Here is a 15,260-nt window from a genome sequence, read left to right as displayed (position 1 = left end):
GCAGGAAACCACAAATGATGGAGAGGATGCGGAGAAAAGGGAACCCTCTTACACTGTTGGTAGGAATGTGAACTGGTGCAGCCACTCTGGAAAACTGTGTGGAGGTTCCTCAAAGAGTTAAAAATAGATCTGCCCTACACCCAGCAATTGCACTGTTGGGGATTTACCCCAAAGATACAGATGCAATGAAACACCGGGACACCTGCACCCCAATGTTTATAGCAGCTATGTCCACAATAGCCAAACTGTGGATGGAGCCTCGGTGTCCATCGAAAGATGAATGGATAAAGAAGATGTGATTTATGTATACAGTGGAATATTACTCAGCCATTAGAAACGACAAATACCCACCATTTGCTTCAACGGGATGGAAGTGGAGGGTATTACGCTGAGTGAAGTAAGTCAATGGGAGTAGGACAAACATTGTCTTTTCTCATTCATTTGGGGAATATAAATAATAGTGAAAGGGCATATAAGGGAAGAAATGTGTGGGAAATATCAGAAAGGGAGACAGAACATAAAGACTCCTAACTCGGGAAACAAACTAGCAGTGGTGGAAGGGGAGGAGGGCGGGGAGGGGGGGGTGAATGGGTGACGGGCACTGAGGGGGGCACTTGACGGGATGAGCATTGGGTGTTATTCTGTATGTTGGTAAATTGAACACCAATAAAAAATAAATTTATTATAAAAAAAATAATTGGAAAAAAAATAAAATGAATTCAGACTGCTCCTTTAAAAAATATAAATAAATAAATCCTTGTTTCTCCTCTCATATGATTCAAGCTATATCAGGGAGTATAAAGAACTTTAAATTCTCCTTTTAATAGATAAAAATAGAAAGAACTTCATTTTCAGTATTTTTAGGATAAGTAAATATGATTACAACAAAAATAATTTTTTAATAATTATAGCAGAAGAACATGATTGCCATCTACATAAAAACCAATAAGAACATTTTATATTATCCAACTTTTAAGCATACTGGCAGGTACTTATAATTACTTTCCCAACAATGCCATATTAGTAAATCTTTTCAGAAAAAAAATAACTAAAGTGTTTCTTTGTGGTTGTTCTTTGTTTTTGGTCTTAAAAAAAAATCTCTTACCCTGGATACCTTTCAGAGGGTAGCTAGGGTACTTCAGCTTCATTTTCAAACTCCCAGAGATGATGTTTAAATTCTTCAGCAATCTGAGATGGCAAGTAATTCTATGCTGGATGATTGATATATTAACTATAAGTTTGTACAAGACGGCATTGCATTATATTGCAATTGTTGGCATTTAGCGTAAGTAAATGGATAAAAAGCATGATGAAACTCTTTTATTACACTGCACTGTTTCTTCCACAAATTATAAATTTTTATGGCAAAATTATAGCTAAAAGAAGCATAAGGTTTATTGCAACATCATTTTTATCGTGTTTCTTTGTTTTTGTTTTGTTTTGTTGCTTGCCTTTATAATGGGAAATTCAGGTTACAAAAGCAATGATCTAGGAGGTGGGGCAAGATGGAGGAAGAGTAGGTCCCCAAGTCACATGTTCCCACCAATTTACCTAGATAACTTTCAAATCATCCCGAAAACCTACGAATTCGGTCTGAGATTTAAAGAGAGAACAGCTGGAATGCTAAAGTGAGAAGAGTTTGTGCTTCTATTAAGGTAGGTAGACAGAAGAAAATAAAGAAATAAAAACGCAACCAAGGGGGAGGGGCCGTGAGGAGCTGGAAGAAGACCCCACGGAGAGTGCCCCGTGGACAGGAAAGCGCAGTCCCAGAGAAGCAGAAACTTTACCAATCTTCCCCACGGAAAGGCGCTCACAAGGAACTCGGGCAGGAACCCAAGAGGGGCAGGGGATGAGGATGTCCTCAGGCTCCCAGGGACACTAACAGAGGACCTGTGCCCTGGGGTAGAGAGCACCACACACCTGGGTCGAGGTCCCTAAAGGGCTGTAGGGAGCCCCCTTTGGGGCTTCTGGAGCAGCTCAGGCAGCGGCTCGGCCAGAGGCTCCGGGTGGAGGGGGCTAGCGGCACCTGGAGCGTGATTCCAGGCATGCAGGCCCCAGATCCCAGCGCACCGGGGGACACAGCCCAAGATCTGGTGCTTCCCCCTGGACAGAGGGAGGCCAGGAGGACACAGTGAAGCAAGGAGGCTCCTACCGCGGGACCCGAGGTCTTCAGATCAGCACCCCTCCCCCCCAGCATCTAGACCCCTGCAGACTGGGAGCCTCAGTAGTTACTGCAGGGGCTGACTCAAGAGCTGGAGAGCTGGCTGCCACGACTGCTGTTGTTCCTTCTGGTGTCACCTTGTACCTGGGACTGAGCAGGGGCCTCACAGGATAAACAACTCCCACTGAGCCGTGCAACTGGCAGGGGGCTGGGCAACTCCCCCAGGTGCACACACCTGAGAATCAACACAGCAGGCCCCTCCCCTAAAGACCAGCTTGAAGGAGAGGGGAAAAGCAAGTTATTGACCAAGCAGCACTGGAAAGTTCCAGGGGAAGTCAAGGGATTTACAGTATATAGAATCAGAGGACACCCCCCCTTTTTTTTGTTTTCTGTTTGTTACCTGGCCCCCCATTTTTTCTCTTTTTCTCCTTTTTCCAGTACTTGTTTTTGGCCACTCTGCACTGAGCAAAATGACTAGAAGGAAAAACTCACGACAAAAGAAAGAATCAGAAACAGTACTCTTTCCCACAGAGTTACAAAATTTGGATTACAATTCTATGTCAGAAAACCAATTCAGAAGCACAATTATGAAGAAAAAATAAAAATAAAGAAAAAGTTAAAAAAATTGTGGCTCTAGAAAAAAGCATAAAGGATTCATGAAACTTCATTACTGCAGAACTTAAATCTAATCAGGACAAACTTAAAAATCAATTAAATGAGATGCAATCCAAACTGGAGGTCCTAACAATGAGGATTAACAAGGTAGAAGAACAAGTGAATGACATAGAAGACAAGTTGATGGCAAGGAAGGAAGCTGAGAAAAAAAAAGAGAAACAATTAAAAGACCATGAGGATAGGTTAAGGGAAATAAATGACAGCCTCAGAAGGAAAAAAATTAGAAAATGATAGCACCTTTATGAATTATTAAATATAAACAAAAACAAAACTTGAGGAAATGTTAGGCATCTATTTTGTTTGTCACTCATCTGAAATCCACCCAGATGGGGCTCACTTGAACTATAGAAGTAAATACTATGTTGTAAACTCATTCGAAGCATAACAGGACTCTGTACAGAAGATAGGGTTCTATTTTTACTGTCTGCAATAGCATAATTAAGGACCTATTGTAACAAAAGTGCACCCACAATAGGAGTAGTATCTTACCTTCACTGTGTGATTAAGAAAGGTTAATGTTTAAATAAGTTTTTTTTTTAATTTTTATTTATTTATGATAGTCACACACACACACACAGAGAGAGAGAGGCAGAGACACAGGCAGAGGGAGAAGCAGGCTCCATGCACCGGGAGCCCGACGTGGGATTCGATCCCGGGTCTCCAGGATCGCGCCCTGGGCCAAAGGCAGGTGCCAAACCGCTGCGCCACCCAGGGATCTCAGAAAGGTTAATGTTATTGTATAAATTAACTATGCATATTCTCAAATGACCTCAATTCTTTTTTTTTTTATGACCTCAATTCTTAAAATCATTTCCTAAATTATGGTAAAATTTCATTGTTATTTTGAATTCTGACACACTTCTTTAATATCACTAACTTTGGTGAAAAGATACTCATTTTGACTTTCATATTACAACCATTTTATCAAGCCCAAGTAGGTTTTCTTTTTTTTTTTTTATTTATTTATGATAGTCACAGAGAGAGAGAGAGAGAGGCAGAGACACAAGCAGAGGGAGAAGCAGGCTCCATGCACCGGGAGCCTGACATGGGATTCGATCCCGGGTCTCCAGGATCGCGCCCTGCGCCAAAGACAGGCGCCAAACCGCTGCGCCACCCAGGGATCCCCCAAGTAGGTTTTCAAAAGTTTTTATTCACTGAAATTGAGATGAAGACCTTTTTAAAAAGTAACATAGACAAAATAATAAAATCAACATGTAATATGATTTCCAGAGACAAGATGTAGATAAATTTTATTGCCTGATTTTATTTAAGGAGTGATCTTACTTAACTCATTCAATTTACTTACGAATTTCTAGAGAAATTTGTGATAATTTCTCCACAGAATACAGATAAAAATCACTGTATAAGCTCTTCTTTTCATAAGTTTGTTGGGTTTTAAATTATTATACATAGATTTCTTGGGCTTAATATGCCCATAATTTCCTTCAGGCCCATTAAAGAAAATAAACATATTTCATTTTCCAAAACTCATTATCTTTTAAGAATGTCTCCTGGAGGGCTTTCAATACCTTGCACAAATATGCAAATACTTATATGGATGTCCAAAATAGAGATCTCATATATATTTCATGTTCTGGCTTGAAGATGAGAATGAGTAGCATACCTTTATTTTTCTAATCCTTGTTACATTGTGTAAATAAGGATTTTATGAAAAAAGAATAATGGTGGGTTCCTAATCTAAAAATAACATTCTCTTTTCATTGTGGGAGTTTGGGAGCATAGTGGGTAGGGAGGACATACTGATGCTATTTTATTTTGTTGACCAAACATAGATTTTTCCCAAGTGAAACTGGGAATCTCAACACCCTTAAGCATCAGGACCTTCTTTCAGATTCTAAAAAGCTTTACTGTGATGTATCTAGCCCTGACTGTTCTGATCTTCATGCACCTGGTGATACTAAGGACAGTGCCTGGACATTTATTTTAGTGTTTTTCTAGTATATTCTCTAGCAAGAAGTGTCATACTTCCATCTGCAGACAATATTTCCCTTATTATAATCATAACTTTGCACCCAATCTTCCTACCATCAGGAGTTGCCTTACTCTGATTTTCTACCAAACTCAAAATGAAACCATACACCTATTTGGATACTTCTGCAGAATATAATCATTTTGATTGTTGGAGTAAATACAATAGATTCTGTAAATTTCTACTTCAACTGAAAGTAATTTTTAAAAATAAATTAAAGTTACAAAGATTAGTTAGGAACTTGAATTACCTACCAGTCTTGTGTGTATAGACACAGGAGTTTTGAAAGTTGTCACTGAATAGCTGCAGTCAGAAACACTGTAAGGATCAGAACTGCTGGAGGAACACTTGGAGATGGAATCACAGGCCACAAAGGTGTTATCAAGAGGCAGTTCCTGGATGATGTGGTGTTTTGAATTCAGGGGAGTTTCAGGCTGGATCTGGAAGGCAGGCTGTGGAGAGGCTGACTTATAGTGCCTGGCCAAATCAGGGCTGTCAGGCTTGAAGGTAGTAGGTATAGTGCCCCAGTTGTACTTGCACATGGTTTGTTCTTCCAGCTCAATGGGAATGTCTAGTGTGACAGTGTTTCCATCATTGTCAGCATCATTTGCCTTAGTTTCTTCAATAGTGACAAAGTTAAGCAATAAGTTCTTAGGGGTATGCTTTTTCTTCTTCTTCTTTTTCGTCTTCTTTTTCTTCTTCTTCATCACCATCATTATCATCTGCCTGTTTTCTGGGTTTGGAGTAACCCATTCAGAACTTTGCTTGTTTTTCTGAGCAGCCTTAAGGTGCGGTGATTGGCGGCATCTTACTATAGCAGTAATGAAAATAACAAGGATGACAGTTATGGTGCCAGCAATAATAGCAACCATGATCTTGACATAGTCACTGGTTGATGAGGATGCATCAGTTGTCCCAATCTTTGGGGCCACTGGTGCTTCGATGTTTTTGTACACCAATTCATGAATCCATGTAGCATTGGTCACTGACTCATTCACAAATAGATTAACAGTTACAACATTGAAGAGAGATTCAGGTTGTCCTAAGTCCTTAGCTTTAATTATCAGTCTGTGTAATCCAAGGTCTGTAACAACACATTTCTCCTTCAGTGTAATGTTGCCTGTTGTTTGGTCAATTATAAACAGACTTTTTGTGTTTCCCCCTACAATGCTGTAATGAAGCTCTGCATTCATGCCAGTGTCGTTGTCAACAGCAAATACTGTAAAGACCACAGTGCCTGGATTAGTGGATGGTAGAACCAATTCATAGGAGTTGTTGGAAGAAGGGACAATGAAAACTGGTTTGTTGTCATTGACATCAACCACATTTATGGTCACTTTGGCAGTTGAAGAATGTGATATCTTACCACCATCTTCAGCCTTTACATAGAAAGTATAACGTTCTTGTTTTTCTCTGTCAAATGAGATATTTGGTTGGATGACACCAGTCTGTGGATCAATGGTGAATTCATCATTCAAATCTAAAATGGAGAGAGTGACTACAGAATTTTCTCCATAATCTGGATCAGTTACAGTGATTAGTCCTACTGTGCCATGTCTTGGAAGGTTTTCTGGGACATAGAAGTTGTACTCATTGTGAGTAAAAATTGGACTGTTGTCATTCTGATCAAGAATGGTTACTGAGACTGTGGCATTGGTTATTAAGGATGGCATCCCCTTATCTTTTGCCAGAACTGTGAAGGAATACTTTTCCTGTTTCTCTCTATCCAGTTTCTTCACTACAGTCAGAATGCCTGTATGATGATCCAGGTTGAATTCAGATGGAGCATCAACACCTAGCAGATAATTTATCTCCGCATTATGTCCACTGTCTGCATCCATTGCACTTATTTCTGTCAACTTGGTGCCAGGAGAGTTATTCTCAAGAAGAGAAAGACTTATGAGAGGCTGGGTGAAAACAGGAGCATTGTCATTTTCATCTTTCACTTTAACAAGGAGCACGGATGATTGATTCAGAGGAGGTTTGCCAACATCTGCAGCTAGTAATTTAATTGCATATTCTCTTGTGGACTCATAGTCAAGATATGCAGCAGTCTCCAGGAGAAACTGATTACTGAATACTGGCCTTAATCTGAAAGGGACTTCATGATCTGTGAAGCATGTCACCATGCCATTATGGTCAGCATCTTTATCTGTCACGGTTATGAGAGCAATTTTGGTGTTGAGTGGAGCATTTTCTGAAAGAACCACAGTGCCATTGATTGGATTAATGATGTATCTTATGTCAATTGACGGAGCATTATCATTGATATCTGTAACATTTACTAGAACCATTGCTTTTGCTGGTATCAATCCACCATCACTTGCCAAAATCAGTAACTTGTGGTTTGGTGATGCCTCCCTATCCAGTGGTTCTTGGATTGTGATAAGTCCAGTGGTGGTGTTGAGGTGAAATAGCCTCTTAGCGATGTTGGAGACTAGGTTGCTGAAATAGAATTGAATCTTGGCATTTTCACCTATGTCGGCATCTGTGGCATGAAGCTGTGTCACTGAAGTACCTACAGGAGCATTTTCTGGTATATTGACTTCAATCTCATCCTCTTTGAAGACTGGACAGTTGTCATTTGTGTCAGCAACACTTATTTGCAAAATAGCAGTACTGGATCTTTGAGGAAAACCACCATCTTCAACCTTTACTTTCATTACATATGTATCCTTTTCTTCCCTGTCTAACTCCTTTTGAACAATCAGCTGTGGCATCTTGTCTCCTTCTGGTGTTTCAATGACATCAAGCCCAAAAGTACTTTGACCCTAGAAAACATACAATGAAACATATTTTAACCTATGTAATAAGACCAATTTTCAATTTATTGAAGTCATGTAACATAGGATCAGCTCAGAAATAGGTGCCAGAAGACTTAAGTTCTAAGTCTCAATTCTGTCTGTAGTATTGTGACCACAAGCAAGCTGCTTAACATCTCCAAGCATTTGTAAAATTAGAGACTTGTGCTATAAGATGTTCTGAGAGCTTTTCAGTTCATAGCATTTTATGGTAATAAATGTAAGTCAGTTATGTAAAGTATTGAAGTCTACAAAAGGAAAAAGTATAAAAAGTTATTGGTATTTCACATAGTGAATGAAATTATATGTGAATTAACCATGGTTACTCCAAATGAATGGAAATATTTTACTGTAGATTTCAGTTGCCTAGGATGCTTTTTCACCACCAGAAGTAACAATCAAGTATAAAGATATCCATCCAAGACAAGAACATACATCTGAAAATATGAGTAAAGCCTCTGATGGTGGGAGAAAATACACAAACTCTGATAAGAATAAAACTTTGTGTAAAATACACAGAATTTCTATTTTTTATATAGAAACAGGTGTTAAAAATGAAATTTTCTTGGAAATTAACAATGCAATATTATTTAACTTTATTGTTATTTTTTAAAAATGAGCAAACGCAATAGACTGAAAATCACATGTTAAAATGTCAAATCGGAAAATATAGCTTGGAAAAGTACCAATTTTCTTTTCATGTCCATGGAGTCAGATTGTGGGGATCTTTAAAAAAGTCTTCTTTGGTTCTAGCTTCCATTTAAATCTCCAAGGAGGAAGTGCAATTCATATAAAATTGTAAAATATTTAACATGCATGGGCTATCTTAAGTGCTGCTTATCAGCACACAAAGGGTCTCATATTACTTTTTAAAGATTTTACTTATTTATTTTGACAGAAAGAGAGAAAAAGAGAGCAGGGAAAGTGGCAGAGGCAAAGGGAGAAGATCTCAAGCAGACTCCATGCTGAGCATGGAACCCAAAATGGGACTCAATCTCATGACTCTGAGATCATGACCTGAGCCAAGATCAAGAGTCTCATGCTTAGTTGACTGAGCCACCTAGACACCCCAAGGGTCTCATAATTTTAACAAGTCTTTTAAATAGTCATATATCCTAATTTTGATAAAGTCCAATTTATCAAAAAAAATTAAATCTCTTCCTTGAAGTACAATAGGATGAAACTTACACAGATAGTTGTTTTGCTGACTGATTGATTAGTATTGCTGATTGCCTCTCACAGGCAGTCTTATCCAGTTATCTGTAACCTTTTGACAGAAATGAATGAGATTAAAAGGTACTGGAGGATGTGAAAAAATTATCAGAAGAGTACCTTAAGATTCCTATTACATGGGTGATTTATAAATCTTTACACACACACCCCACTTTATTTATTTATTTATTTATTTATTTATTTATTTATTTATATTAAAGGTTTATTTATTTGAGAGGGATAGCACAGATGGAGAGTGAAGAGAAGCAGACTACCTGCTGAGCAGAGTCGAATGTGGGGCTCTCTCCCAGGACCCTGAGATTGTGACCTGAGCCTAAGGTGGACACTTAACTGACTGAGCCACGCAGGTGCCCTAACCTGCTATATTTTTAAATTATTCATAGATTTGTTTAACACAAAAGTTACTGGCATGTGGCAGGGATCAGTTATTGGTCTCTCATTTATGTGCTCTGCATTTAAAAACAAGTTAACATCTGAGGGAGTATTTTTTTTCACAGTTTTATCATAGCAATTTCTAAAACATGATCCTAAATGTTAGAAACAAATAACTGATATTCAGTTAATAGGGGTCACTAAACTATATGGTGAGATTATATGGTTATATTATAGTTTTATTTACCAAAATGTTATAATTGTGTATATATGATCTTGTACAATATTCAAATACATCTATCTGGTACCTCTTGAACCACTTGAGTGTATTTCTGCAAATTTCAGGATTTTTTTTTGTGCTGATATTCACTTACATTTTTATTCAAATCTAGAACCATAATATATCTTGGTAGAAGAATTAGATGTTTATTATTAAATTTAAGGTGGCATTTCAGAAATAGTAAGAGTTTGGGTTCTCCTACTCTGCTGCCATCTTCCTCTCTCCTTGATCTGCTTCAATGTGAATTTTAAAAAATCATATGATGTAATCAATGTGTGTTGGGTATCTTGTTTTAAATCCATACAATAGAATGAATATTTTATTAATATTTAATTCATATATACCAATTAAAATTTGCCTTTCCTTTGAATAAAGTGCTTAGCAAGGGAAACATTTTTCAAGTCAGAACTATTTAAAAGTGCAAAAGTTATTTAAAATTTGATCTAAAGGGCAGCCCTGGTGGCTCAGTGGTTTGGCGCCACCTTTAGTCCAGGACGTGATCCTGGAGACCTGGGAATGAGTCCCATGTCAGGCTCCGTGCATGGAGCCTGCTTCTCCCTCTGCCTGTGTCTCTGCCTCTCTCTCTCTCTCTCTGTCTCTCTCTCTCTGTGTGTGTGTCTCATGAATGAATAAATAAAATCTTTTTTTTAAAGAGCTGTTTAAAAAATTTATCTAAATAAACTCAGATATATTTTTTAAAGATTTTATTTATTTATTCATGATAGACACAGAGAGAGAGGCAGAGACACAGGCAGAGGGAGAAGCAGGCTCCAGGCAGGGAGCCGGACACGGTACTCGATCCCAGGACTCCAGCATCACGCCCTGGGCTGAAGGCAGACACCAAACTGCTGAGCCACCCAGGGATCCCCTAAACTCAGATATTAATGATAATTTTATTTTTGTAACTTTTTTTTAAAGATTTTATTTATGAGAGACACACAGAGAGAGAGGCAGAGATATAAGCAGAGGGAGAAGTAGGCTCCCTGTGGGGAGCCTGATGTGGTGCTCAATACCAGGACCCTGAGATCCCTATCTGAGCCAATGACAGACGCTCAACCACTGAGCCACCCAGGTGCCCCTTTTTGTAAAGATATTTTATTTTATATATATTTTAAAGATTTTATTTATTTATTCATGAGAGACACACAGATAGAGAGAGGCAGAGACACAGGCAGAGGGAGAAGCAGGCTCCATGCAGGGAGCCCGATGTGAGATCAGGCCCTGGCTGAATGTGGCGCTAAACCACTGAGCCACCCAGGCTGCCCTGTAAAGATATTTTAAAAGGCTTTTACCAAGACCCTGAGATCATGACCTGATGCAAAATACAGAGTTGGATGATTAACCAACTGAGCTACATAGGCACCCCTAAAACAACTCTTTTTTCCTGTTAGTGATATAATAAGCTAAAGTGTCAATCTCTGGTAAAAATTTACAACTTCAGAAAAAAATGATGAAAAATAATTTTTTGTGTAAGTAAGCCAATGTGGTAAGTGGCCAGTACATTATTTATAAAATACAAAACTCTACATCTTTAAACATACATATGTACAAATAATGAAAATAGAAAACAAAATCTCACAGAAGAATACAACATATTATATGAATTGGATGAAATGCATTATATGTTGATTTTGGATTCTGATATCTTAAATGACATTGATCTCAAGTACAAGTTAAAATAAATTGTGGGGGCACCTGGGTGGCTCAGTTGATTAAGCAGCTAGATGTCGTTTTGGCTCATATCATGATAATGAGATCAAGCCCTGAGCCAGCCTCCCCGCTTAGTGGGGAGTCTGCTTAAGATTCTCTCTCTTCTTCTTCTCCCCTTGCCCATCTCCTTCACTGCCTCTTTCTCTCTAAAATAAATAAATAAATCAGAGAAAGACAAATACCATATAATTTCACTCATATGTGTAATTTAAGACACAAAACAAACATTATAGGGAAAAAGAGAGGGAGACAGGAGCAAATCAAGAAAAGACTTAAATGTAGAAAACATATTAGTGGTTACCAGAGGGGAGGTGAGTGGGGGGAGGGGTTAAATAGGTGATGGGGATTAGGGAGTGCACTTGTGATGAGCACTGGGTGTTGTATGCATTGAAACACTAAATTCTACATCTAAAACTAATATTACACTGTTATGTTAACTAACTGGAATTTAAATGAAAATTTAAAGAATAAATAAATAAATTTCCAAAGAGATTCTAAAACTGACTAACAAAGCTGTTTACTCTGTAGATCTAAGAATGTTGGGGAAAGACTAAAATTTTACTTCTGAGCTTTACTCCTACTAGACTTATTCAAACCAATCTATTTCTTTAATCAGCTTTTCTTGGGATCCCTGGGTGGCGCAGCGGTTTGGCGCCTGCCTTTGGCCCAGGGCGCGATCCTGGAGATCCGGGATCGAATCCCATGTCAGGCTCCCGGTGCATGGAGCCTGCTTCTCCCTCTGCCTGTGTCTCTGCCTCTCTCTCTCTCACTGTGTGCCTATCATGAATAAATAAAAATTAAAAAAAAAAAAAAAGAATACTTTAATCAGCTTTTCTTACTCCTACTGATACATCTTTGAGCAAGATAAATGCAAAGACATGGTTTCCAATGGATAAAATCACAGAGATGTGATTTAATATTAGGGAAATAAATGTAATATTCTCAATATAAATATAATGGAAATTATAATAAATGTATTTTAATTTCATTATGCATGTCTTAGTTTGCTATAGGCTTCCAAGAACTACTGGAGAGAATAGTAACTATTTCCTAAATATTCAATATTGCAGTACCATTTAGATTTTATGTACTATTTCTAGAACATTTCTTTCAGGTTTCATTTGTAGCACTGTCAAGGGAAAGATGATAAAAAATGAATTCCATGTAAAGTGGCCTGAGCTGTTAGTCATATATTTCAAAATAATCTTGAAATCACCATGTTCCTCCTTACTTTGAAGTTATATTAGGGAAAGGAGAGTCATGTATTTAAGAAAATATCAGCTATCTTTGAAAGAAATAAACTTACATTAAAATATTAATAGCAGTGTTATTAATTTTGGCAAAGCCATGCACAGGGTTTAAGATATCACACACTTTTAATATTATCTATTGAAATTTAGCAAAGTCTCCTTATTAGAATAGTGATAGCTGTACCATAAGGTTCTTCTTCTTATTTAAATTTCTTTTTCTCTACTTCATTGAATTACAACACTAGAAACAATTTGTTTCTTTTTCCTCTTTGATAAAATGCAGGCAGTCAGTGAAAGGAAAAAAATAATAATTGACAGTATGAAAAATAAGAATATCTATAAAAATCACTCAAGGGTTTCACAAAATAAAAGGATGTAGAACATGACACTATATACCTAAAACATGGGGAGGAGAGGAGTAAAGAATGAGTTCAAACTTAAGCGATCACACCTTAGGCCACAAAACAAGTCTGAATGAATTAAAAGAGACCGAAGTCATACTATGCATCTTTAGTAACCACAATGCTATGAAACTAGAAATCAACCTCAAGAAAAAATATGAAGAAAACAAATATATGAGAACTAAATACCATGTTACTAAACACTGAATGTGTCAATGAGAAATGAAACAAGAAATAAAATAGTACATGGAAACAACTAAAAATAAAAACACAACCATCTAAGACCTCTGGGTCATAACAAAAGCAGTTCTAAGAGTGTAGTTTATGGTAATACAAGCCTATCTCCAGAATCAAGAAAAATCTCATATAAACAACCTAACTTTACACTTAAAGGAGCTAGAAAAATAACAATGAACAAAACACAAATCCAGCAGAAGGAAGGAAATAACAAAGGTTAAAGCAAAAATAGAGGGGAGAGGAGTTGTGATGGCAGAGTAGTAGGAGGACCCTATGCTTGCCTCTTCCCTTGAACACAGCTAGACACATATAAAATCATTCTGAACATTCAGGAAATTGATCTGAGGACTGAGAGAACAAAAAGCCAAACTAAAGGGAGAAAGAGGCCACATTATTTAAAATAGGAGGTGCAGAGATGTGATTTGGGGGAGGAAAGAATCGCCAGTGTTGGTGGGGGAACATGAGGGAAAGAAGAGAGAGTGCAAGGCACAGGGAATTGCACAAGAAAAGCACTCCCCAAAACCATTGATGAGAAAATCAAAGAGGCTGGTAATTGCAAGATTTTACAAGCAGCAGAGCTCAAAGTAAAGAAGTTTTAGAAGTCTGCACCAAGGAGATCCCTAGCTGGCTCAGCAGTTTAGCGCTGCCTTTGGCCCAGGGTGTGGCCCTAGAGACCCAGGATCGAGTCCCACGTCAGGCTCCCTGCATGGGGCCTGCTTCTCGCTCTGCCTGTGTCTCTGCCTCTCTCTCTCTCTGTGTTTCTGATGAATAAATAAATAAAATCTTTAAAAAAAGAAGTCTGCACCAACACCAGGGTGGAGCCTGGTGGGCATAGACTGGGTGAGACAGTTTTCTTTCTTGGAGTGAATTTGGGAAAGGTGGCACTGCCTGTCAGGGTACAAAAGAGACAGCAGTCACCATTGAGCTGCCCTGTTTGCTAACATAGGACGAGAGGCAGCTGCATAGGGCACCTAACCTGGATGCCAGCTCGTTGCTGCACTTTACCATAAACTTCAAGCCCCTGTATGTATGTGCAGCTGTCCTTCTGGGACAAATCAGTACCAAACACAGCATGGCAAGACCTTCCCCCAGAGGATTAGCATGCATCCTTGCCATACTGCTTCCATAAAATTTGGAGTTTTGAAACCCAGCCAGCAAGCCTGAGATAAAACACAGGTGCACTGCTCAGGCAGATGGGCAGATGGTCCAGAGACAGACAGGATGAAGGCAGGGATCTGAGGAAAGCCTGGAATAAATGACAAGAGATTGTACAATCTTTTGGGAGAGCTTTCTATACAGCAGCAGCTTCCAATTTGCCTCTCCAGGTATAAGACAATAGGCTGACACCATTTTTACTCCTGCCCATCAGCACAGACATACTTCAGTGAGCAGGAGAGCACCCACAATGGAAGCTTGAGCTACTTACAGCAAACCCTACCCCAGTGCTCAGCAGGTTCTGTTTCACAAGGGCAAGTGTGCCTGAGAGTCAGAGCAGCAGTTGGCTGCTCCCCCAAGACCAGCAGAATCCACCTGCACTTTTATGTCTACTCACCATAGAGTACTGCAAAGCTTCAACTCTAGGGGAAATAAGATCTAGACTCTTTTACCAAGCAAACCAGAGCACACCCAGTTAAAACTCATGACACAGTGGACAAGGTCCAAACACTTCCCAGTGTAGGCAAAGAGAACCTCTGCTGAGGACTGACCTGAGGGAAAGAGCAGCCACACAACACCAGAGTGCACACAACATATACCAGAAACACTTCCTGAAGTTCCAGGCTGTTATGTCTTAAAATAATAGCCATTACACTCAAGAGCAGGAACATAACAGACTTTTTTTTTCATAACAGACTTTCTTAAGAGAAGACAGACACCTAGACAAAATACCAACAAGGAGTAATTAATCCCAAAAGAAAGAACAAGGAAAGGTCACAGCTAGGGATCCATATAAGTACGATGCCTGGATTAGAATTTAACACAATAATCATAAGGATAGTGCTTGGGCTTGAGAAAAGCATAGGAGACACCAGGGAGTTCCTTACCACAAAGACAAAATGCTTAAAACTAGGCCAGCCAAAATAAAAAAGGCTATAACCAAGATGCAAAACTGGCTGTAATGATCAAAAGGATGGAAAAAACAGAGGAACAAA

The 15,260-nt window shown here is 38.7% G+C and overlaps 1 protein-coding gene across 2 annotated transcripts in view; it reads right to left on the bottom strand.

The window, feature by feature from the left end:
* Positions 1-15,260, bottom strand: part of PCDH11X (protocadherin 11 X-linked) — a 389,751-nt gene that overhangs the window by 250,160 nt on the left and 124,331 nt on the right. For both annotated transcript variants that reach the window (XM_035711458.2, XM_049107471.1), the window contains exon 3: positions 5,081-7,597. In XM_035711458.2, coding sequence (XP_035567351.1) covers positions 5,081-7,597 — 2,517 coding nt within the window. The remainder of the gene's footprint in view (positions 1-5,080; positions 7,598-15,260) is intronic.

The sequence above is a fragment of the Canis lupus genome, chromosome X (genome assembly GCF_003254725.2).
Source record: "Canis lupus dingo isolate Sandy chromosome X, ASM325472v2, whole genome shotgun sequence".
Taxonomy (NCBI): Eukaryota; Metazoa; Chordata; class Mammalia; order Carnivora; family Canidae; genus Canis; species Canis lupus.
The sequence above is the reverse complement of the archived record's forward strand: the minus strand, read 5'-3'. Positions and strand labels throughout refer to the sequence as shown.